The sequence below is a fragment of the Sander lucioperca genome, chromosome 6 (genome assembly GCF_008315115.2).
Source record: "Sander lucioperca isolate FBNREF2018 chromosome 6, SLUC_FBN_1.2, whole genome shotgun sequence".
Lineage (NCBI taxonomy): Eukaryota > Metazoa > Chordata > Actinopteri > Perciformes > Percidae > Sander > Sander lucioperca.
This window is the reverse complement of record NC_050178.1, coordinates 31467631-31494392: the sequence shown is the minus strand read 5'-3', so window position 1 is coordinate 31494392 and position 26762 is coordinate 31467631. Positions and strand designations below refer to the sequence as shown.

Here is a 26762-nt window from a genome sequence, read left to right as displayed (position 1 = left end):
AGCACACATGAACACACATTATTTTAAACTATTATCCTGTGCTTCAGCGGACAGGTCACCCAATGTAAAGCTTTTGTTTTGTTGTTCATTATGTCGGACGGTTGCAACCTCAGTTGATTGGTCGTGTGATTCTTGGTCAGCTTGCATCGGCATCAACGTCCTATTATCCAACAGAAGTCTTTGGGTATGTTTTTTTGTTGCTACAAATCCTTTATAATGTGCCTTTTTTAATAATTGGGCTTCTGCATACATGCTGACTCAACGTTACTAGTAATGACAGGAACATCACATGTCTACAACTTCGCTCTGTGTATTGGTAAATTCTCTCAGTTACACACTCATGCACACACACATACACACCTGAGGTTTTCTGTGAAGTAAACTGCTTTTCAGGGTTATGTCTGTTTGGATAATTCTTTGCTCACTCTTACAAAATTAAACTACTATGGCTTACGTGTATCTGTGTACACTGTACCAAGGGCATGTACAGCATAGTCAACAACTTAATTTTTGAATATCCCTTTTACCTGGTGTAAGAAGATTTTGTTGTTGAAGATGGGCATGTTATGTCGGAGCATTCACACCAACGGTTTTCTTAAAATACTGTATTGACAGGTGAAATGTGCCCCTTATGTTATCAACCTGAGATTGTGTGATGACATTAAATCTACCCTGCAGATTTGTAGTCTATATATATATATATATATATATATATTTTTTTTTTTTTAATTGTAAGTGTGTATTTTTGTCAAGAGGTGGAGAAATGCTGCTGAATTTGTTTAGCATTATTTGTATCACAAGAACCAGAGCTGAAATTACAGTCTTCTTCTTATTCTCTTTCAGATGTTTTACCCATCAGAGATTTTCATACCACATGCTTGTCATATTGTGAGTCCTGCTCTCTCTTTGCTATTGCTCTCTTTTCTAACTTTCCTATTGCTTTTCACTGTGTCCAATAACGCAGAAAACATCAAATTAAAGACAAGCTTAAAAAAACATACATGTCCAGTAAAATGTGAGCAGGACAAAAACAATACAGAGTCCCACAAACAGGCATAAAGACAGAACAGAAATGTGTACATGCTTAGAAAAACCATACGATAAAAAAATAAGTCGCATATCTCTGAATAGTAATAAAAAGACATTTGCGGCAAATGGACACCACATTGAGTTCTATTGTTGCAATGTATTTTTACCATCAATTTTATACAAAGCATAGCCCTTATAGATAGCAGAGGAGTGCATTTTCTTCTGTCCACCGCCTCTCGTTCCTTTTTTGGTAGATGAAACACTTTTGAAATATCTTTTAGACAGTCTCATTTTGGCACAGTGATTTTTCACGGAGCTCTCTTCACTGACATTTAGTGCTTTTGGTTCTCCCACTCATTGCTTCCTATACTGAATTTAACACATTTTCATTTCAGTCAACATATACAGTATATTTAAATATGTGCTTTATGCAACACCATTGTTGTATAAGAGCCTAATTCTGTGAGGTTTCTGGGAGGAGATATTGCTGGGTGAAGGCTCAGTGATCTGAAGGAGGAAGCAGCATCATTGTGTCTCTCTCACTGTGTTTTCCCAGTCACACCTTTCTTATGCGTGCCCGCTGCCGGCTCCCCTGCCGGCTCCCCGTCACTGTCCGCCCCTTGCTCCTTCTCCTCATCCCAGTAGTCGTCCTCTTCCTCCTCTTCTTCCTCCTCCTCTCCCTCCTCAACGGTCAACTCATCCGTAGCCTTCTCCTCTTGTTTGATGGCAGGGGGAGCGGCTGCAGTGCTGTCCCCTGAATCACTGCTGTCCTCGAAGGCCTCAGGGTTCTCCAGCATCTCCCTGATCAGTGGAGGCATAGGGCCTGGGATCTCCGTCTTTAGTGTGACTGCTCTTTCTGCACCTAAAGGCACACACAAACACATATTTATTCAGGACAGCATTTATTGCCATTTCAATGTTTTGCTCATTTTACTCAGAGCTGCAAGGACATCCTGGGGACAGTTTTTCGTTAAATATCCCAAGTTCATTCAAGCCAGTTTTATTAGTAAATTTTGTGGCTGAGTTGGCTCAGTGGTAGAGCAGGCGCACATATACTGAGAGGTTTATGATTCGATACAGAGGTCTAGGGTTCGAATCTGACCTATGACGAGTTCCTGCATGTCTTCCCCCTTTCTCACCTAGCTGTCCTGTCAAATTAAAAAGTGTTCATTTTTCTTTCCAAAGAAAGGAAATGAACTCTGAACCTGACCACAGTGAGGGAAAGGAACAAGAAGCCTCTCTGTAAGTCTCATATGTCAGCCATATAAAACACATTCTTAATCATAAAGTAGATACACTTTTATCTTTATACAATAGATCTGCTCTTTGGTGCAGAATCCACAATAATCAGTCAGTAAATAACTTCTAGAGGTATTGTTGAAATATGTGTATGAAATCTGTGAAAGCTGTAACAGGAGGTAGCCTCTCACAAAATGCCCATGTTTTCACTTTTTAGTGCTCTCATACGGAGATGATGGTATATTCTCTCTGACAAAACTATTTTGCATTAATGATTCTTAGGATACATTTATATTAAATACATTTTAATTTCTCACAAATCCACTCTTTCAAAAAAACACTATGTTCTATTTTAGAATGGAACTCTTGATTTGCTAATATTCTTGAATAGTCATCTCCTAAATAAGGCTGGGCATTGTTTGAACTATTTTGACACTAGTGCCAATACAATACCTAGGTGTGGATACTGGTCCTAAAACAATGTTAAATGTTGTCTTGACACAAATTGACATACCAGAACTTTGTCTAAAAATGCCACGTTTTATTTTAATCTGATCGAGGGAAAACATAAACAAAAATACAAATCTGAGCAGATATTCACTGCCAATATTCAGTACTTTACAGTTGTTGATCCTCAGTACTGTGGACACATTTTGGTAGGTATTTGTTACCCAGCTCTACTTCTAATCTGTGGTATTGGTATGTAAAACCTCAGCTGACCTTTGGTGCTGATTCCTCGGAGGTCTGTGACTTTCATCAGCATGCGGGGAAACATGTGAGGCTTGTTTGGGCGTCTGCGGCGGGTGTAGATCTTCAGAGCCTCTAGCAGCGGCTCCTGTAGCTTGTCTACCTTCTGTGGCTCCTCCAGATCCATACGGTCTGAAACAATGAGAGAAAGAGACCAATTTGAAGAGGTTAAGAAATGGTAGCGATGGAATTGTAAAACAATGAAACAAAGTAACATCTTTAAAGGCTGTAAGTTAATAATAGCACGCTAGTAGGCACAACCTTACCTCCGCAGATGAGGCAGATGGCACTGAGTAGTCCCGTCTCTGTGTCGTCCATCTCCAAAGGCAGCAGCTGACCAGCAAAGCTAAACACCAGGTCTGTGAGCGGGCCAAAGCCAGCATTATGCATCTGGGTCCTGTTGAGAGTCAGGCCATCTGAAAAGGTCATTGTGTCCTGTTCTGGGGTGTAGCGAGTGCATATCCTCAGCATCTAAGAGGGGGAAGAAAATCCCAAGACAGAGATGAAAAAAACAAATATTGGCAGTTAGTAAAATGAGGAAGAAAGTCAGTACAAAAAACAACTCATGGCAGGTGTTCAGAATCATCGACAAGTTAGGCAGCGTGACAAATGAAAGCTTAAGGAAGGTGGAAGGGGTGGAAGGGGAGTTGGTTAAAAAGGTGGAGTAATAGAAGCATGTTGTTGGTACCAGGATGTCCAGACATGCAGATTTGAGGAGGGTGATCTGGTCAGCGATGGTGAGCGTAGTGAAGCCTGGTAGCCGCTTGGCAAACTCCACAATCTTTATAATGCACTTAGTGGACAGCTCACTGAACTTATCCCATAGGCCCAAGTCCAGCTGTACTCTGTGGTCAGCGCTTGAATTCTGAGAGAGAGAAAAAGGGACACTTTTTGTGTGTGTGGCTGTGCAGAATCCATACAGTGTTTGTCCTTCTGGCAAAGCGGTGAGCTAATGCTTGAGTGGAGTGTGAGTGTTTAGGCTTGGGTGTGATTATGCAGTAAAGAAAACTCACTGTGGTGTATTTTCCTAGTTGGCACAGAGATGGAAAGGTCTCTTTGTGAGCTTTGCTGACTTTGTTGACCAGCTCCTCCAGTTCTCCACTCAGCTCATAGTTCTCTGGCAGCACCACCTCCTCCTTTACATCCTTCTTCTTTTTGTTCCTGTCATTACGCACCGCTACAGGGAAACATAGGCACAAGGTGACACACATTAAAAGCCCATTCTCCCCATTAGCTTGATAGATAGTAAAGTATTATTTTTTAACAAAATGATTGAGGACAATATTTTATTTTCACCTTCTTTGGACATGCCAACCTCAAAGCACTTCTGCAGCCGACAGTACTGGCATCGGTTGCGGGTCACTTTGTTGATCTGACAGTTCTTGTCTCGGTGGCAGGTATACACCATGTTCTTTTGGATACTGCGCCGAAAGAAACCCTGAAAAACCGATAAAAGAAGCTATCTTGTACAGTGCTTTATGACAGGAAATATGTTCTAAATAAGATCTCAGAAAATCTCAGGGATGGCAATGTCAGTCTCTCAATCGGGTGGCCCACTGCTTTGGTCCAGACTGAAATATCTCAACAAATATTAAATTGATTGCCATGAATTTATTTACAGATATTCTTGGTTCAATGCTTATTTATTTATTTATTTATTTATTTTTAAGCTCTAAATCACCACTTTAACAACAGCTTTATTCAATTTAGATGTCATAACCATTTGCTGGTCACATGGTCACAGCACAGTGTTTAGCTCTGTTACATCAATAATGTGCAATATTAGTACAGATACACTAGAGGGCAGCTGAACAAAAACAGTACAGCTATGCAGTGCTGACATCTGTCAGGCTCTAGTTGAACATCAGGCTTTTCAGCAGATATCAGCTGTTCACTTCATACATGTCCTGTAAAGTCTTCATGTGTCTCTGGCTTCATTCACCTTGCAGCCCTCACAGGAGCTTACTCCATAGTGATAACCAGATGACTTGTCCTGGCACACAAAGCATGGCTTGTAGATGCGAGGAGGAGGAGGAGGAGAAGGAGAGCTGGGCACCATCTCCTCTGAGCTGGTGCTCTGGGTCTCCACCGCTGCAGAAAGAGAAAAAAGAAACTGTTATTATATCAGAACATCTTGTTTACATAAGTTCTTTGAAATTTGATGAAAGCTAATGTGCCAACTGATTAAGAGAGAATAGTCAACAAACAACCCCCAACCAGATGCAGGCCACCCCTTGGAGCCAGAAGGCAAGCTCAAAGGCAGACATTTTTAAGAGAAAAGAGAGGGTGGGGGGGTTGTGCTGATTGACAGGGACTTAAAAGAGACACAATTAGCTGATGGCCAGATGGCCCTCCTGATAAAATGTTGATTGGCAGCTGAGATTTGATTGGCTTCTCCATTTACTGGTGAGTGGGGGAGCAGCATACCTCTGTTGACTTTTTGACTGACATCTGAATTTTTGCATCTGTGTGTGTGTTTGTGTGTGCGCCACACATGCACAAGCTCACATTTTTATTTGAAAGGCTATCCAACCAGACCTGCCTATATACCTCCAGCCCCATGTGAACAAATAGAGGCGGGATGTTTATGAGACTCGGCTGTCTCCCTCTGTTCTTTCTCGCTGTCTCGCTAAAGAAAATGGCACACTGTATAACACCATTTGCTGGCCACAGACAAAAGTCATTCAACTGCTGCTAATGAAAACATTCAAAACAAACAATGTAAAGCAGATGCAGAGACAAGTACGTCCAGCTGATTAAGACTGTGGTTCGTTACTCCAAACACATAAAAAGAATGAAACACGCCTGGTACACATTTGAAGGTGATGACTAAAGAACAACCAGATTCCTTCGAACATGCCTTTCAACTTTCACCTTCAGTCACCCCAACTTCACCTCCCTCTGCCCATTCCCACCCCCACTCCCTTGTTTCCTGGCCCTAAATTCCTCAGTGCAGGCTGGACAGGGTTTAATAGTTGCCCAGGCTCATAAGCGGCCCTATAAAGGTTGTGTCTAGGATGGGAAGGAGGCCCCCCGGCCAGGCTGACGGCCTCTTTATTGGGATCCAGTCACCTTGGGCAGCTATTCACATCAACAGCTCCATCCTTGGATCCCTTCCTAGTAAAAATAAAGAATCTGGGGTCAAAAACCCCAAAGTCACAGCCCCTCCTGTCACCTTCAATGGATAGCACAGGACTGAACCAAATGTGCCCCCACCCCATCGCAGCAACCCTAACCTGAACCCACAGCCTGTCATTAACAAGAGTGGTAAGGTTTCAAAAAACAGAGAGGCAAAAGCACAAAGGAATAATAAACTAAAAACAGAGAGGGGAAAATGAAAAGAGAAAGAAAGGGGAAAGAAGGAGGTGAGCCCGAGGACAGAAACTTCCCAGTGGCCGAGAGGTTAAATAAAATCCTGACCATTTAACTTTGACCTTGACTGAAGAAGGCCATTGCTAACTACATGACCAGCAGCTTGCTTTAAAGTTCAAAAATGTGTTCAAATATGACATTCAATTAATCATGACTGACTTCATCCTGTTTCTGAGCAGTACTAACAGCTGTTGTCCTGCAGCTTTAATCATATAAACTAAATGTTTGAAGAAAGTGAGAAATAAAACCTTATTTTTAACTGGATAATTATATATTTTAACTTGACCGTATCTAGTTCAACTGGTTACACAGTGGTATGTAAGTGTGTAAGTCTTTAATGGAGGTGTGTATATTAATCTCTGGGCAGACTGTTTCTCAAAAACACACCAACTAGGATCACTACACACCACTGGCCATTCATTTTTTGATGACACATGTGCATTGATTTGAACATTTCTGTTGTTTTAAAGTCCCAGAGTGGACTAAAACAATGTAATGTATCCTATCTAAAATATTCTTAACACATTGTAATTAAAAACATTGACGTGTTTCAGCAATATGACATTAAATAGTTCCTTCTATTTCGACATTCAAATGAGAGCAAACAACTGGCAGTTTGGCTGTGCAGCCTGTGTTCAGCTGGCTGTAATGTTGTTAAAACTAAACCCCTTTGTGATGCTTACGTCTTTATTTTGCTTTATACTATTTATACTTTATGCTACATGTATTTTTCCCAATTGTTTCAATTTCACAATTAAGGTTACCATTTGAGTTTTGATCTGAGATAAATGCGGTTTGAAACATTGTGTTAATCAGAGCTGAAAAATGAACCAAATTAACCAATTAGCTGTTAACCAAAAAATGAATCAACAATGACTTAAATGATTACTCGTTTTAACGACTACTAGTCGGACTAAATTAACAATATGAAGACAGCACCTTGGGCTTCAGGAAAGCGTGACAGGCACTTTTTACGATTTTCTGATTAGTCCAAATAGACCAAATTAGTAGGGGTGGGAATCACCAGTGGCCTCACGATACGATATCATCACGATACTTACTGTATGTCACGATACAATATTATTGCGTTTTTAAACATATTGCAATATTCTGCGATATATTGCAATTTACCACCTTTTTTCCAACTTCAAATTTTTTCCAATTTTTAAATTATGTCCACAAAAAGAAAACTTTGTCAACATCTGTTTTGTCTAAAAAGATACATTTCTCTGTTTGTTCATCTCACTTCAATATTATTGCTGCAAAATGGGATTGTCAAGCAGACAAACTGACCAACACATATATAATGAAAGATTGATACTTGGCGTCTGTGTATCGATACAGTATTGCCACGGAAAATATCGCGATACTATGCTGTATCGATTCCCCCCCCCACGCCTACAAATTAGTATTAGTAGTATTCAGTGTGGGGAGCCCAGGTGTGGGAGGTGGAGCTGAATGAGTGGCACTGTAACTTGATCACTATTTTCTGTTTATATAGTAACACTGACAATGTAAGAGTGGCCCTGAGAGAACAAGTGGAAAAATAGCTCCCATTGAAACGGAGAAGCTGCATCTGGCGCCAGGAGAGAGGTAGTGACTGACGCTGTCTGAGAGTGGTGAGAGCGGGTGAGGAGGGACGTGACTCCCAGAAACATGACGCAGGGAGACAGGGTGAGAGACACTGTGCTGAAGGCGGTGAGAGCGAGGGGGGGGGGCTTTACCTGGCGTGGAGAAAGAAGGAGAGGAGCCAAAAACTGTCAAGCTGCTGTCATCACACCCTGAACTGAGCTCAGCCTCAGAGCCTTGGCCTGAAAAAAATACCTCTTTCTTCTTAACCTACAACTAACCCCTTAGCATGTCACAACATCAATCAGCACACCTCTATTGGACGCAGAACAGACAAGATTACTCATATGAATCAGCCTCATCAGCTAGCTGGATAAATCTCCTTTGCAGAGCTTCACATGCAACCCAAACTATAAATATAACCTGTCATTGGACGAATAGAGTGTTTTTCAGCGTACAATTCCTTAACATGTACTTAACTTGATCTACTCGTGTTTCCCACCTTCTTCCTCTCCATTGTTTGTTGTCAGATCAACACATGTTTACACCTGTTTAGACAACTGAAGCCCCTCTGAAAGCAGACAACTTCTTTATCTTCTCTGATGCCTAAAGGTTTTAAAGTACAGGAATGACAATTTCAGGCCTTAGTAGTTTACTTGTGTTAGGAAAATACAAAAATTAAAATAGAATTAGGAAAAAAAAAATTAATAGTATACTGTTAGTATACTAGAAATCAACATAGTTAACCATTTTATACTCACAGATATGGTATGTTACTTGTGCCATCAGATGTCAGAACTGATCTATCATTCTGTATTAATGAGTGCATGAGAAGCAAAACGCAGTGACTGACACCACGTGTCATCCAGCTGCAGTTGTTTGAATTCTGCAGTACACAAACACATGAACAGAGTGAACATGTGGTTTGTTTTACACTGATATTGAAGGTGTTTTTTCATTCCTCTTGGAGTGGCTGTGTGGTCGACACAGTGTGGCATATGGCCTGTAGGGCCTGCAGCCTGGCTCAACCTGCCAACATCATACATCTCATTGAACTAGACATTGGCCTGGGGGCTCCAAAGAGCCTCGCACCGCAAAGGAGTAGAGGATAATGCTAAAGGCATTATTAAAAAAAATTTTTCAGATTTTTCACTTGTTTAATTTTTGAGCCAAACCAGAAATTTGAAAAATACCTTTGTGACGCAGCTCATCGTAAAAACACAGTAAAATTCAAAGATCAGCGAAAGAGCAATTTTCACTCATATTTCTTTCACCCTGAGTCCTCAAGAGACGAATTTGGATGGCAAATTCAGTTTTTACATAACCTCTCGGCTCACAAAATGCTCAGCAGCATACTGTGGAATGTGTGTGCACATGTGAATATGTGTGTGTGTGGGCTGCTGCATGGGACCACAGGGCAGTTGGACTGTGTGTGTAAGGGTGTTTCAGTGTGACTTTGAGTGCGACAACACTTACAGAAACAGTGTGAGGTCGATTTCAAACGGCAGAGTTAATGCAACTTGTAAATTAAATTCTGATTACATGACATGGTCTATTCTTATCATTATTAAATGCATGTGTGAATTGTACTTTGTTGTAATTCATGAACAGATAAAGAGTGGAGGAGAGCCACAACCTCAAATATGCTGAGCTAGTAATTACCACAACAGCAGGGAGGAGATTGGGGAGATCTGAGTGACAATCCCTTTCATCAGCTGTTCTAAGTTCAATATCAGTGTTCCCTCCCCTGCCCCCCACCCCCTTAGCTCAACCCTCAGTAATAACCCTCTTCCCCCCTCTGTACTCTCCTGCCTTCCTGTCCTGGCAGAAGGAGGAGTCCTTCCTGTCATAAGCAGCGCCTTTTGAAGGAAAGGCTGTGAAAACCAGGCTAATGTCCAGGAGATGGCTCCATAAAAATCACAGCACCAACAACTTAAAAAGGAGGCAGACACACACACACACACACACACACACACACACACACAAACAACGGAGCACAAAGACACACATTCGCACAAGCTCACTTACAAAAACAGAAATTCTGGACAATCTCCTGAAACCTGCAGACTCTTAAACAGTTTCAGAGGTAGACATTTGGGCCTAAAGAGTATAAAACAAATCTTCAGGAAGTCACAATTTACACTCACTTGAGCTTGACATTGTATAATTCAAGGCGAGGTTTAAGACAAAACCTGGACAACAACATTCATGTAATATTTTGTTTTGTTCATGGTGACAGAGTTAAGCTTTGTTTTTTGTGTGTGGGGTGGGGGGTGCGTTTACGGGACAGGTTGTTAAATCTGGGTTTGTCCCTCCCATTCATCATCATACATACAATACATCCTTTCTTTTTTATAACACCCAATAAACCCAGCTCTCTATTTTTGCCCTTATTTGATATTACAGAGTCCCCCACCTCCATACTGGGCACCCTGAATACGACACTGGGAGCCAACATGGTTTCTCAAACACATCTTCTGCTACAAATCAGGGATGTGGATTTGAAATTGTTTAAACGTATTTTGGTTGGACTAATAATTCAGAGTCATTAGGCCAAAGTGAAGACATGGCTGGAAGCTTTGACGCCACTATCAGAGACAAGGTGGAACACAACTCACTGATGACACCATTGAGCAGCCTGTGATTGTTCCTGTAGCATTTACTGTATAAGAGTACTGCAATTGCAAAATTATGCTATTCTAAACATTGTTATTATCATGCAAGGGTTTAGATCAGATCTACTCATCAACTATCCATAACCGTCAGTATTTGTTGTGTGTGCATTCCCAACAGATGAGTCTGAAGGCGTTCAGAGTCAAAGGTAAATGCCTGTAACACACAAACTGTAACCTGATTACGGTGAATAATCAGATTAGAGTAATAATGTGATTAAGTGTTTGCATGATTCACAGTAACTAAATAATCTGACATGACTCGTTTGTTAATCTTGTTTATGACCAGAGAGAGAGATGTGTGGCTGTTGATGGGAAAAGTCTTATGCCACAAAAGAAAGAAAGAAAGAAAGAAAGAAAGAAAGAAAGAAAGAAAGAAAGAAAGAAAGAAAATGAGACTGTATGTGTTTTCTCTGTGTGGATGAATTCACACAGCACTTACATGCAAATTACTTGCAGGGTAGCTTGTAACTTGAAACCTTTTTTCCCTGACCACCTAGCCACTCCACTGTTTGTGTATTGAAAATCTACTTTGCTTTGGCCTTTGTTCACTCTGTGACTTCTCTGGCACACCCTCAGTGTCAAAAATACCAAATTAAATCACACTAATGTGTAAACACACATTCCAAATATGTAATTTCAAATCTTGACAATTTATCTAAATCTGTTAATCTAGTGTTTTTAAGTAAAATAACCTGGTTAGGGTTGTAATCCGTGTTACTGCCCTTTTCTGTTTTTCAAGATGTACCATTGTTATATTTAAAGTCTTAAACTTAAAGTCTGTGTAAAAGCAATGTGTTTGATGCAAAATACATTTTCAGAAACTGGTAACAACATTTAAAGGTTTAGTGTGAAAAATGAAAAGTTACAGTTTAGGATCCTTTGTTATTGTCTAGTCTTACAGCTACAAGAATGTTGGCTTTCTTTGAGCATATCACACTGACTGATTTTTATTTCATGACCCAGTGACACAGATTACCTCATTTTGTTACAGACTAGTGATACTATTGCATGTCCAGCCAACATAATAAGTCCAAGAAATAAAACATGTAGGCAACCCCTAAAACTATAATTTTTTATCTTATAAATTAGACAAATATCTTCGGTCTTTTTCAGCTACTGTAACAGCATCCCCATTGTATCATAGTTAGCCGCTCTCCTCCTATGTGATGATATGATGGTCTAGAAGCATTGTTAAACGAGCTTTGAAGAACCCATTTAAAGAGAATAAGGTGCCAGGGAAAAAGGAGATTATCACTGAATGTGATAATCTGTGGAGAGTGTTTCCCCTCAAGGCCTAAAACACCAAAATACAAAGAGTTACTGAGGGGAGTTTAATCCTAAATCCAACTTCATCCCTCTACTCTTCTTTCAGCCCTCATCTCTTTTAACTGCCAATGCCCCACACTGCCTAATCTCTTAATTAACCCTTTGTAATTGTAATTGAATCATTAAAAGATCTTGGTTACACAACACAAGGCGTGTAAACCGAGCCAAGTGTGAGCAAAGAATACACCCACATTATTGCTGGGAGGAACACACACACACACACACACACACACACACGCGCACGCGCATGCACACACGCACACACACGCACACACACACACACACACACACACACACACACACACACACAAACACACTTATACACACTATTGGAAGAGGAATATCAAGTGTAGAAAGGGGGGGGAATCTTCAAAAGAGGAGAAAAACAAATGTCACGTAGAGGAGAACCCCCCCACCACTGCAAGACGCAGTGACAGAGAGCGCGGACAGACTTTGGCATGTCCCTGCTGCCTTTAATGCCTCCTGACGTTGAAACAAAGGAAGGCAGAGAGGTGCTGAACTGCCTCACATAAAAAAAAAAACCACAGGAAAAGATGACCCCCCCCCACACACACACACACACACACACACAAGAGAAAACTTGTGTCAAAAAGTCACAGAGGCCAAAATGCTCTCAGGAATACTCTGCTCTCAGGAGTCACAGTGTCCAACAGTGCATGTTCACTGAAAGCAACACTGAAAAAGGAAACTTGAATTCACTGTCCAATGTTGATATTAGCAAAGTTATATTATTATGTTAGTTAGTTATTTAATAGTTAGTTATGTAAGGGTATATAGCAAAGGGTCAGTGGAAATTAAATAAATTACTAGTAGGTTTTATTTGCTTGAAATATTACAGAGGCAAATGGCTGAGACTCAAGAGGTTAACCATAATATTGTCTATCTTTACAGTTTCTTAGTCTGACTGAAATTTTGTTGATTTCACATTTTGTAAATGTGAAATCTTAGAATAAATGACCATTTAAAATAGAGAATAAAGTGTGGTGAACCAAAAAAGTATTCAGCTGTGTCAACGTTATAATTAGGGCTGCAATTATTAAACTCCCAATTATTTGATTGATAAATTCATCGATTGATCATTTGGTCTGTAAGATTAAAAAAATATATGTATTGGAAAATGCCTGTTGCTATTTTCCAGTGTCTGCCGTGTCAGCTTCAAACATCTTGTGTTGTTCGACCAACAGTCTAAAAAATATTCATTTTCAATGATTAATTGTCAATGATATAAAACAGAGAAAAGTAGCAAATCATCACAGTTGAGAAGCTGCAGCTGGAGATTTTGAGTTTTTGTTTGAAAAATTATGAACTTTTTATTTTTCAAAATAATTGCTATTATTCGGTTGATTGACTAATCAATTAATCCACCAATCGTTTCAGCTCTAGCTATAAACAGTCCAGCAGCCCAGCCTCATGTTTGAGAGAGATTGAGGTCAAATCTATGCTGACGTGATAAAGAAATAAAGGTATGAATGTCAGAGGTCAGTAACACCTCTTTGCATGCTACTGTCCATTAATGTTAGCAGGTTTCCTAGAACTAGAAAGGGGCTGAATCCCCAAAAAAAAAGCCCTGTGGTTAGACAGTGAACATGCAGAAACCTAGACTAAAGAAACTAAACAGATTTTTATATAAAGAAAAAATGATTAATGAACATTTGTGGACATTTGTCTGTCAGGCTGGCATCTGGAGAAGCTCCTTAGCGAGTTGAAACAGGCCCTGCTGTGGTGTTTGTCATCCTGACTGCTCATCCGTCATCATTAGTGAGCACTGAGGACCTGACAGTGCTTGATGCCCTGGTATCTAAATAATTACTGAAGATAAATAGACTCAAGGTGCTCAGTGGGGACTTCCCACAGGGGAGAAGATATTGTGAACATAAAAATTGTTTCGCTCAGCTCGGTGACACATATGAATAGACTTCAGCAAGTCAGTTTCTATTGATAGATAGTGTCAATGTTTGATTTTCCAAGCCACAAAGCCAAGTGTAATCAAAAAGTCTGAAAGTAAAGTCCATGGCAATAACAATAGGTCTGCTTATTTATTTATTTTGCCAGATAGTGTATTTTTCTCATTTATCTTTGCAGTGTTTGGCTCTGTGACTGCTCCTGTGTGGGGGTGTTTTAACACTGTATCTTAATACCTGATGCAATCTGTGCCTAGTCTCCTCTCTTTTGAGTTGTCAAAAGAATGTCTAGCCCTGTGTTAGGAAACAGCTTATATGTCAATTGAGTCATATTTTATCTTTTAACATCTGACTTCTTAAGAGTAATCTTTTCCGAGTAATTTCTTCCGAATGCATGAGCAGCAACACAAATCTAAACTATCTATAAAATTGCTTGTATCGTGAAATTATAATCATCCCATTCATAACTACATTCTTTTGTAATCTGTTTCTAACTAACTGTGGTTCTATTGGCCAAATCACAACCATGTGATTTCAAGGCCCATTTGCCTTCAATCTGTCAGTGCTGTTTCTTTTTGGACGTTGTTGTTTTCTGGACACGTCCCCGGGTCAGGTCCCAAATTGTTTAAATGAACTGTCAATCATGTGAAGTCATTCATAAAGAAAACAAACACGATGATGTATAAATGTGCACTCCCCAACTCACTCACTCTCACAAAGCACACTAAGCACATAAACAAACAAAAAGCAGGGTGAGAATGGGTACAGAGAATCGAAAGGAATCTGACTCTTCCTGTGGAGAGAGAGCTCTAGGATAACAAAACCAGGACTCTGATAACACACACACACACACACACACACACACACACACACACACACACACACACACACACACACACACACACACACACACACACACACACACACACACACACACAGACACAGCTGCTCTGTTCCAGTCTGATGGACTGGATGGAGTACTCACACTGAATGCTGCCGGTCCCGGCCCAGGCAAAGGGGTCCAGGCCAGAGAAGTAAGGGGTGGCCTTTCCGAGCATGCAGGAGCCTTGTCCGGACACATCAAAGAGGGGCCGCGGGGCCAGCCCCAGAGCCTCCATACAGTCAAACATGCTCAAAATCACAGCAAACACAACTATAGTCTTTTGTTCTGCAGCCAAGCGAAGAGACTGCAAAGCTGAGAAAAAGGTTCCTGTGATGGAAAGCAACTTGATGCCCTGCTTGGTCCAGGTGTTCCCTGTCTTTCTGTATGTCTGTCTCTTGTTGCCCCCTGACTGCCTGTCCTGTCTCTTCCAAACTAAGTCCTCTTATTTCTGCTCTACAACCCAAACTTCTTTTACACTCTCTGTTCCCAGATCACTTGCTGGCCTGCCTGCTTTGACTTCACTGCTTTAAGTGATCTCAGCTCCTCTCTCGCTGGCTCTCTGGGCCTCTCCACCACAGACTCACCGGAGTCTCCGCATGCTCTCTCAGCACAGAAAAAGGAGGTGGGGTCGGGGAAGAAGAAGAGGGAGGGACGCAGTGCCCGAGGGGGTGTGTATGTGCTTTCTGATTGGCCATACACCCAAGTTTCTCTCCTTCCCCTTTTTCTCCTTCAACTTTTCCAACTTGCCTCTGCATAATTCATATTCTGCAAATGAAAACAAACACTCCTCACCTCCCCTCTACCCTCCCTCGACTCTTTATTCTTTCTTTCTTTTTCTGAATTAATTCCCTTTTTGTTTCAGCACATCAGGGAACGTTGCCTCTCTTTCAAACAGTACAGCTCTACCACTTTTAGCAAAAAACTCCCACCTCACAGAGTTTGCTCGGAGCAAGTATGAAAAGTGCAGAGAGAGAGGCAATTTAGTGAGAGTGTCATTTGATCATTTTTACAGCTTTCACTGTAAATGGATGCTCTCCTGTGGTTTCTGTACAGTGCAGTAGGATTAAAGTGACCACAGGAACACATCTGCTTACACACACTCAGTTCCTGCAATTTCCCACCAAATTAAAAGCATATTACTAGAGTATTGTGTTGCATTTTTACGTGGGAAAGTCACAGGGCGACACAATCTTCTAAACATAGCCATACTTAGAAATACAGAGAGAGTTGTGTGGAGATGATAGTCTTAATTAACTTTGTAGCAACTCATTTGGCAATAACTTGAATGTAATAGACGTTTATTGATATCAAAAGGTTACGCACTAATGCTTTAAAATTACTTCCCATTTAAAAGCCAAACAAATATTCACTCATAATTGATTTATGATTTGAAATGTTACATTGCATGTTTGTATGTAGACAAATTCTGGCAGGTTCTGGCACCTAATTGGGATTAATTAATTGTGTAAAGTGTAACACTGTCTGTATATTAGTGCCAAATGACAGTTCTTTCCAGGAAAAATCTTTATGAATTTGCAGACCCATAAAATAAAATGTCACAGAAGATAGATAGAAAGGGTGCTGAACATGGATGAAATACAAGACAAGGAATTTATTACATGTTTTATTATTGTTGCAATTTGGGGTGGAAATTATGGCCTATTCGAGTTGAATTTTAAACTGGAAGTCTGTTAATTTTCAGTCCCCACATCATTCCTTCTTTTTCTTTCTCAATAGTCATCCATCTCCATGTCTCTCCATTGTAGTTTTATTTATCTCTTAAAGCTTCTCTTTCCATTTGGTCTTGGCATGTGCGGATATCTAATTCAATTTGGTTCAAAATGGATTCAGTTATCTTCCCTCCCGGAGCTTATTGGATAGTTCAGTCACACTGAAGTGGGACTCCGCTGCAGGCAAACCACACTGGCCCGGAGTCTGGATAGTTTGTATACAAGAGACAGCCTCACCCTCCTCCCTCTCCTCCTCCCCTTCCTTCCCTCGTTCAAGAGGGATGAACTCTGGAAGAAACCCCCACTGGGGCTCTAACACCCTGCTTCACACACACACACACACACACACACACACACACACACACTGACTTCCCAAATTGTCTTGCCTGTGGCTTCGTATGCTTCATACTACTCTTGTGTTTTACAATTCTCTATGTTTTTGTTTTCTCCCTGAATCCATTTCTTTAAAATATTTTCATTAACATTATTTCAGTTTTTTTCCTTAACTTTTTTTTATTCATTTTGTGAGTACTGCCTCCCCCCACCTTCTTTGTCTGTGAGTGGAGTTTTTACCTGTCTTTCACCACCATTGCTGGGCGGCACACACACACACACACACACACACACACTACAATGACACACTGCAGGGAGCAGAGCAGCAGTATCAGCCTGCTGAGCTCTCTCCACACCTTGAGACAATTACCCTCCCCGCATCACAGCACCCTGCCCCCTGTTGCTGCTTTGAGGAAAGAGACACACAAATGCAGGGCGAATGTGAAGAAGAAAGTCTCACTTTCTTTCACTTTTAACAAAACATAAACTCCCACTACTTTAGTTGGGTAAATTGCAGTTCTCTGCCTTTCTCACAAACATACACACAATTTGTAAGACGAGTGAGTCACATTACAGCGAATCACAATCAGGTTCTTTCCGCTATTCATCCTGTCGTAATATCTGACACAAACACACAGAGCTGAACAATGGCCTCTCTTTCTCTCTCTCTGTCTCCACCAGCAGCTCCTCTGGCTCGGCCGCAGATATTTGCACAAAGTCTCACTGCGGTCATCAGCAAGCGCACAAATATAGTCACAAATGTGAGGCAAGGAGCGCGAGAGTGCTGGTTTGTGATATTCATGGGTGTTGGAATGTGCAGTCTACAGAGTGTCAGTGGAAATGTGAGTGTGTGTGTGTGTGTGTGTGTGTGTGTGTGTGTGTGTGTGTTCAGGGCACGGACAATTGTGTGTGTATGTGCTCAAACAGAGTGCCTGTGATGAAAGACACAAAGAAAAACACACAAGCCTCGCTCTGTGCCTTTAGGTTCAAGTTACTAATATCACTCACTCACACACACACACACACACACACACACACACACACACACACACACACACACACACAAAACATTACAAAGAACAAGATGTGACTAGTACAGAAATTACAAAAGGACATTGTGTTCATTGTGGAAAAATACTTATTTTCCTAATGATCACTTCAGTGAGATTTCTTCATTTTCATAACTAAACAACTATTTCCATGTAGACAGAATTTTCATCCTGATGTCATGAAAAAAAAAGACTAAAATACATTGTTCCAAAAAACATCTTGAGAAATATTTACTTAAAATCCATAGATGGTATCATGTATTTACACCAATTCCACAAAGAACTGGGCAGAAAAGCTTTAACAAAAAATAGTTCCTTGTGTGCTCCTGTACTAATTCCCAGTCCCCACTGCTATTAGGAAAAGAGGAGATAACTTACTGTATGATTGAACACACAGCCGGGAGCTTTTAATGTGGATATCCGCTAATTTCAAGTCCAGGGATGTTTTGAGTTTCATCTCATTAGGGAACAAAGTCCAGTCTTCCATTCACACTGATTAGGACCTGGTTTGAATTATTTGGCAAATCCCACTTCAACATCTATAGTAATTTTGTATAGTTTTGTTCACTTTGAACTAATGAGAGATACGTAATTTATTGTAGCTTCACTTAATGGTAAAGAATAGACTTTGGTATTTGTATGGTTAGTCTTCCTCATTTAAAATAATCAGTTCTGAAAACTCTTTTTGGCCAACCGCCATGACAAACTATCAATTTACATAAGCGGTGTCTACAGAGTTAATACAATTATTTCTTAAAATCTAGCTGATGGATTAATGTGTCAATTCTTTTCTCACATTATGATCAAGATTCAAGAGTGCGAGTCAATCCCTGCCAGCAGTCGCAGTCAAAAGGTTCAGTCCGTCCTCAGGTGAAACCATGGTACTGTGCGTTATAGTCGAGGCAGTTTAACCCCCCCGTCAACTCCATTCAAAACGGAAACCACCAAGGATCGGAGATTACGTAGTAGGGTCGCATACAGTTCCAGAATTTCAGGATCCTCCTGAGATATCTAGATGGTTTCATCCAATATGTGGAGGTCTTTGGACTTTTTCTCTCTTGGCAGGTTGGACTGAGGCACAAGTGAGAAACTGATGGTTGGTGGGATCAACAGGAGCTCTAGACATGGCATCCGGGACTTTATTATATTTCCTTGTTCGTTACTCAGTGACAGTGTTGGGCAAGTTACTTCCAAAATGTAATACATTATAGATTACTAGTTACTGTCATTTGAGAGTAATTAGTTATATTACAATATTACTGTCTCTGAATTGTAATGCGTTTCATTACTTTTGAGTTACTTTCACCAAAATAACAGGGGAAGTTTGATTTGGCAGCTAGCTTGTGAATTTCACTACCCGATCAATAAAGTCTCCTCTTTATCCACTTTAATACATCATAGATTATTCATATTTTGTATAATTAATATAAATATGCAAAGTAACTAAATCTATAAAAAATAGATAAGTAAAACGTATAATAGTAAGTAGGAGAAAATGAAAATACTCAATTAAAAGTACGGCATTGTTGTAAAATGTTTGTTTATAGCACTTGAATAAGAAATTCATGTTGTTTAGGTTAAAACACTCTAAAGGAAATGTTCAATTATAGTGTGATTAAAACTCACTATTAACATTATTTACAGTACTTGATTTACAGCTGATTTGTGAAAAGGTAGCCTACACAACCTTATTTAACAGTAATTTAGTTTTACTGCGAATAGTCACAGGAAGTGCTTTTATTTTGAAGTAGGCTACACGGAAGTTGTCTGTTGTGTAGCCTACTCTTGCTAGCTTACTGAGATGCAACATGTCCGTTAGGCTCAAGTTGTTCACTTTCTTGTTTGTAAAACTGCAACATATTGAACAGTAAATGGTCACAGTAAAAGACAAGCGCTTTTGGCCGTCATTCAAAGCCATTACACTACAGGCATAGTTACTCTCCACGGCTGATAAAATGCAATGATATTTACGTGTAGCAAGCCTCAACATTAATTCCCGACATGTTTATATCTGTCAGCCGCTGACGTACCGTCACCTGTTGGGACATACATGCTGTCCGTACCGTCTCTGGTTCTGACCACGGGAACAGAAACAGGACAGCTCACTTCAACGCAGCGTAATAACTCCTGAAAATAATATCCATCTCGCAAATGTATCTGTCTCTGCAGTCATCTCAACCATCGAATACAGCGACAGGAAAATAATACGGCTTTTTTTTTTTCCTGTGAAGAAATGTGTCGCGGTGTTGGTGAATTCTTAAAAAAAACAATGCACCACTAAATGTTGCGTTAAAATGCGTTGTAACTCGCGTTACTGAGATTGTAACGAGTATAATATTACCGAAATTTTATTAGTAATGCGTTATATTACTGCATTACAGCAAAAAGGAATACATTACTGTAATTGCGTTACTTTTGTAACGCGTTACTCCCAACACTGCTCAGTGATGAACTCTTGCAACTGGAGTGCCCACCGGATGAGATGAGTGCTACTAGGTTATTGAAGCCATTTTCTCATATGAGCTCCTGACAATGTCAGAAGAAATAATTTGCGGACATTGTCTGAAGTTGTTTCACACATATAGCACACAACAGGATATTGTCACACTTAATGTGAATACTCCGTTTGGTTTAGGCAAAGGGGTGGCACCTGGGAAGAGCATGCTGGAGGCAGGACATGACGTGGATAACACCGCGTTCACGTAGCCGGTTCATCATTTGAACAACTTAAATAAATCTCTTGCTGGATTCCTTGAATTTGTCTGATCCAGTTAGACATTTTCGTTGTGTAAATGATTATTTCTTCACCCTTGGATGTTTGTTTTCTTCCGGTTTCGTTCCAGCCGCATGATTGAAACATCATCAACATGCCCACTCGCTCGCTGTACATTTTTCGGACAATGACCGGCTCTATTCACACAGATGTTGTACTAGGGAGCTGGCACAATAAAGTCTGTTTAATGTCCGATCCAAATGATTCGGACACTTTCAGGTCTACAGTGCATGTCTGAAAGAGCAAAGATGAATGATGTGTCACAACAGTGAAGGTCCTGCCTTTGGAGTAGTAACGCTGTTGGTGTAGAAGCAAGACACTGTTTCAAGGTTTTAGCTTGGAAGGCTGACGTCCACATGAATTTGGACCCTTTTCCTTTAATAACATTTCTTCACTAAAATAATGCACACTCCTGGTAAGAAAATCCAAATGTTCTGAAAAAAAAAAAAATCAAATTTGATACAAAATTCTGTAAAAATGACAATGATTTGATTTTGGGGATAAAGGATGAACATGCTAAAGTGAGGAATCTCATTATCTGGAAAAGAAATTGTTGAATCACTGGTTTTGTTGGGCAACAAACCTAGATATAGTGTTATAAATGTGCCTCATAGGTCAATTAACTTGGCTTCAAACTTAGTTACTGCACCTTTAATCTATTTTAATAACGTTGAAATGTTGAGTTGACATTTTTTCATCTTTATTTATATAAGCCTGGTTCATTTACATGTTTTTTTATTTTTAAAGATGATTTTTTTTTTTGACAGGACAGCTAGGTGAGAAAGGGGAGAGAGAGGGGGAAGACATGCAGGAGATCGTCACAGGTCAGATTCGAACCCTGGACCACTGCATAAACCTCTCATTATATGTGTGCCTGCTCTATCCACTGATCCAACCCAGCCACGTTCATTTACACGTTTATCTTACCAACATTTCCATCTTTTCTCCCTTCCTTTTACAGAGTATCACACACGCAAAGCCTCACTTGTCTTACTCCACTACATGCTCGACATGTACTTTAACTGAAGTTAGATGTTTGATTATTTAACTAATGTCTCATTGCTACAAGCCTAAGAAGTCAAACATGGTTTTATCACAATCTTCTATTTCTTTGTTGTTGGCCTCTAGTGTCAACTATCAAATTAAGTGTAAATCACAGATAACTGTGACTAATTTAGATATTCTGCTGAACCTGACAGGTTTTCCGGGCCTCTTTCTTAGACCCATATTGGCATCAATCCTGACTGACATAATGCATCCACTCATATCTTTCTTTCTCTGTCTGTATATGTATAAAAGTCCCAGAGGCAACATGTCAAAGATGTAATGACATTGTGAGCGCTACAAGCCTGGTCGTAGGGCCAGAACCCAAACAGATATCAGCAGCTCACTGCAGAACACATTATCTGTGTACACACAATGATTGACAGTGTTCAGTGTTCAGCAGGTACTTCTACAGCAGATGTCAATCTTACAGAATGAGAGATACTGTGTAAAGTGTTTGATTTGGACACTGCACAGTCTAGAATATTGATCAACGGGATTAATATGTATACAAGCTAATCCACCTAATTTGGGACATGACTTCAACAGACGGTCAAATGTAGAGAACTACATTAAAAGAATACTTCACCCTCAAAATGACCATTTCTATATAAATTACTCACCGAGTGCCTTGAATTCATGAAGAAAACGGAGAAAAGTCACACCTGTTGGAGACTGTTGACTGTGTGTCAATTCAGTAAGACTGTTTTTTGATTCTCCGTTCAGTCATGCGACAATAACAAAGATTTAGATACTCGGGGAGTAATTCACAAAAGGTCATTTGGAGGGTGAAGTATTCCTTTAACCTGAGGATAGCATTCATATAAACTCACTAATAGTTTAAAGCTGCACCCACATCTATTTATTCTGAAATTGCAAAAGTTGCACTGCACAGGAAGTCAAGAACATCTTGATATACAAGGCAAACTAAAAGAGGAAATTGAAGAAAAAAATGTATGTAAAGGAGGACATTTTTTGCTATCAAAAGAGGATATTTTAATAACTTCATCAGAAAATGTTACACTTGTTACCATTCTCTTTGCAATATTGATGTTGAATATTTCCAGTAGGAGAGTAGAGACAAAAACAAGCCAAACATATTTACACCAACAAAAATATTATATTGTATACAAGGTTTACCCTTGTTGAAAATAAAGTATGACTTGAGCAGAATACACCCTTTTTCTGATCCCTGTAAATAGGGCCTGAAATTAACACCCGACCAAGCCCCAAATGCGGGTGAATTTTGCCATTGGCGGGTCAAACTGTCAATCTACCCGCCACGTTGGCTTGTATCCAATAGGAATTGAGTGATTCATTCGTTGTTTTTCTCAACTGTTGTTCTTTCACCTTTCCAGGGGCGTAGCACAAAATTCTGGGCCCTGTAGAAAGGCATTTTCTATGGGCCCCTCCCCGCATCCACAGCTATCCATTCTAGCCTCTTTTTGGGCCCTCCTCACATGAGGGCCCTGGGTACTTAGTGGGTAAGTCTGCCATTTCCTTGGTTCAAAAATGTGGCGGCACATTACTAGGGTGATGAGTCCGGCTAAACAAGCAACCAACAAACAACGACAACGGCAAGGTTTGTGAGTGGCTGATAAAAAATACATATTTAAGAGTCATTAATTATATTGATTTTGTTAATAATTTGACAGCACTTAAATGTGTATTCTCAACAAATTCAAGAACAATGCTTGTGCATTTCCTGTATTTTACTTTTATGAGGCAAAAGAAATTGTCTGGTAAAAAGTCTGTTTGGCTAGTGGATTTTAAAATCTACCTGCCACAGTGGCTGGTGGCCAAAAAAAGTAACTACAGTTTCAGTCAATATTTCTCCAACTGTATTATATATAACTAGAAAATTGCTACAACACTAGCATTGCAGGGAACTGTGCAAAGGTCAAAGTTATAATTTACTGACTGCAGATTCATATTGAATAGTGCTGTGATCCTGTAATGTCTGAGTAATATCATTAAACAGTACAAAGAGTAGAGAAATAAAGGAAAGGATATGAGGACAGGGCAGGCGTTAAGATTTTTCAGATAATTGTATATTAGAGCAAGTAAATGAGGAAGTGTCCTTCACTTTCAATTTGAAAATACACAATTTTGTCAGTCTTTGCATGACCCACTCTGCTTCTTGCTCAGTCTCTCTGTCAATGTGAAGTGCAATAGTGCCCCCTATGACTCAAAATGGTCTCTATCCAAACACACTGCTTTTGCAAGTTGAAATGAGGAACCCTTTCATCTGCTAAAAGCTCCCTCCTTCCTTCGAGGAAATGCATGTTTCTCTGTTCCAATGGTGATTTCAAAGATTTAGATTCTGTGGAAAGCAGCAAATTATACCAGGGACCATGTTATGTTTGCTGTTTTTTCCAGCCTGCCCTCTCTGTCATGCGCATGGTTTACCAAATGGAAAAACTCTCTTCTATTAATGCATGATGTGAAGCCTGATTATAACCTCAAATTGGCATCTGGCACACTATCTTGTCATGTGCAAGGGTGTGGGATCAGGATTTCTTGCCTCCTGATTTAGCCTTGGAAAATGTTAAAACCCTCATTGAACATTTCTAACACATTTTCCTCAGCAATCTGAATAAAGATGAATGTGACATTGTAGTTTTGAGCTGTAGGTCTGAACATGATGATATTCTTTCAATTAGGAGCATCTTTGTGCATCTTCTTGTGTGTTAATGTGAGTTTAAGTGAGGCCCCCCAGTGGCCTGTGGTCATACAAGTAATTTGCAAAGAATCTTCTCGAAATGACTTTTTTATGAACTGCACCAAATGGAAAATCTTTTTGTAAATGCACATCTTTCAGATGTATAACACATATCCATAGTTGTTTGTATAAGTTGTGTAAATGAATAATACATTATTTTTATTACTCACACAATGCAGCCATCTCTTTGGGAAGGTCTGCCCCAAACCGGCCGAAGAGGTGGCTACTGGCCAGCAGGTCGAAGGGGGAGTGGCTCCGCATGGAGTTAAAGGTAAACGGGTACATAGCTCGAGGGAACCCGGTCATGTGACGCACTTGGTGCTCCCTGTTGGTTGCCATCGTGAAAAGTGCTGCTGGCGGTTTGGTTAACTTTTCTCTGACTGTCTTATTTCCTCCTCCTCCTGCGTCGTCTTCGTCAGGGGCCTGCGGTGAGATTGAAGTGGGCTGCTGCCATTCAGCCCCTCTCAGCTGCTGGCTGCTCTGCCGTCAGACCTTGGCGACCAAGACCTGACCAGGTCCAGACTCTGTAGAAAAGGAGGGAAGAGAAAGGAGGAGGGGTTAGAAACGGGAACTAAAGTCTGTCCTAGAGAGTCAGTGGCTTAACAACTCACCTAAAGTCAAATCAAGTACAACAATTCATACAAAAATATCAATTAACAAAACATTACCTGAAATATCAACAAAAAAAAAGCAAACTCCAGATGAGGAACAAAAATGAAGAAGACGAAGAACAAAAAGAGAGCGTTGAAGAAACAGCAACACTTTTCTCCTGCTTTTTGTCTGTCTTCAAAGTAGTGCCATGATTTCAGGCAAAGCCATATGATTTCTATCAGCAGAACAGTATTATAAATGGTCTCTCTGTTTCCTCTGCCAGCCTGACTCTAGCCAGCCTGCTCGAGAACAGCCAGCATGGGTACATTAACCCTTTATAACAACAGACACACAAGACCTTCTCATTCTCACTGTACCCCACAGCATAAGCACTCTGTGAAGCACACAAACCGTTTGTGATGATCACCATGTCTCACCTTTCCTGTCTCTCAGGACTCACATGGTGGCTCTGTGACCCTCTCAATAAATTCAATGAGGGCAGCCCTCCCCTCTTGTATAACTCTCTCATCCCCTTCACTGATTTCATGAGTGGGTGGAGCTTAACTCTCTGTGGTGGAGCTCTGGTAAATACAGCTCAGCCAAAGAATGTCTTGTTGTTTTGGGCCTGCTTCGGCATGGGAATCAAACACCCAGGGTGGGTGAGAGACCGACTGAGAGAATTATGAATTTACGAATGTCCCTCATTGAACTAATAACAAGAATACACAGTTTTAGTAGAAATACAGAGTGAAAAATACATATCTGAACTATCTGTCTTTTAAATATGCATTTGTTGACAAATCCCTGTCCTTGTCTCTCATTTGTGCTGACAGACTAACTAATGGGTAAACAAATACAGGTACAGTATACATAATTCACAGTTATACACCTGCCTGTCAATTACAGTGCTGCCTCAAAGGGTCGCTCCATACCTGACTGAAAGTAAACTGTTCCACATGTGGAGGTGAAAATACCAGCCAGAGCAGAGCTTTTGTAGCACATAGACATGCAAACACACACACACACACATACACACACACACACACACACACACACACACACACACACACACACACACAGATACACATACATACATACATACAGACACCCAAGCAAAACCTCCAAATTTAGCAAAAGTACACGGTTCCAAAGGTTACATATCAAAAGGTCAATTCACTCAAAATCCCTTTTGTGTTCTTGTGGTATCTAGCCATGCAGATTATGGTTTTATTTGTTCAGGTTTTGAGATATCTATTTCTGTGTCCAACCCAATAAAATGGAGATTGTATGTATTTACAGAATTCAAAAACTTCAACACCACCAACATGTCTTTCCAGGAAGTGTCCCTTTTACTCTCCACAGACCTCTCTGTGAGCAAAAGTAATTCCAATTAAAAGTGTGTGAAACCATTCAGCGCTTTTGTTTTGGGTGGACATCTCAAAACCTGGACAAATATATCCCAAACAGTTTTGGATGGCTCAATACCACTAGGGCTAAATGAAAGAAATGTGTTTGCGCTAATGAAAACATGCTTTATTTTGAACTGTTTGCTGCTGCACCTTATTAAAAAGCTCTAACCATAACAGTGTGCTCCAGACTTCATTACTTTTTTCTTTTTTGGGTGAACTAACCCTTTAAGTACCTGGCAGTTCATACTAACTCTATGCTTCATATATATTGAGTGGCTCACCTTTTCTAGTATTCTTACCCTGTGCAAATCATTTTTTTCTTTAGATAACAGGACATTTTAGACTGTAA

General features: G+C 40.2%; 1 protein-coding gene across 3 annotated transcripts in view; it reads right to left on the bottom strand.

The window, feature by feature from the left end:
* Positions 1-1168: 1168 nt before the first annotated feature.
* Positions 1169-26762, bottom strand: part of LOC116066004 (retinoic acid receptor gamma-A-like) — a 37923-nt gene continuing 12329 nt past the window's right edge. The window contains exons 2-9 of one of the 3 annotated variants that reach the window (XM_031321718.2): positions 24584-24937; positions 4958-5106; positions 4312-4453; positions 4029-4192; positions 3704-3880; positions 3282-3486; positions 2989-3147; positions 1169-1891 (exon numbers count right to left, since the gene is read on the bottom strand). In XM_031321718.2, coding sequence (XP_031177578.1) covers positions 1569-1891; positions 2989-3147; positions 3282-3486; positions 3704-3880; positions 4029-4192; positions 4312-4453; positions 4958-5106; positions 24584-24752 — 1488 coding nt within the window. In that variant the 5' untranslated portion in view covers positions 24753-24937 and the 3' untranslated portion in view covers positions 1169-1568. Of the gene's footprint in view, positions 1892-2988; positions 3148-3281; positions 3487-3703; positions 3881-4028; positions 4193-4311; positions 4454-4957; positions 5107-14864; positions 15358-24583; positions 24938-26762 lie in introns of those variants that run through there. The other 2 variants (XM_031321727.2, XM_036002071.1) reach the window with 2 other exon arrangements.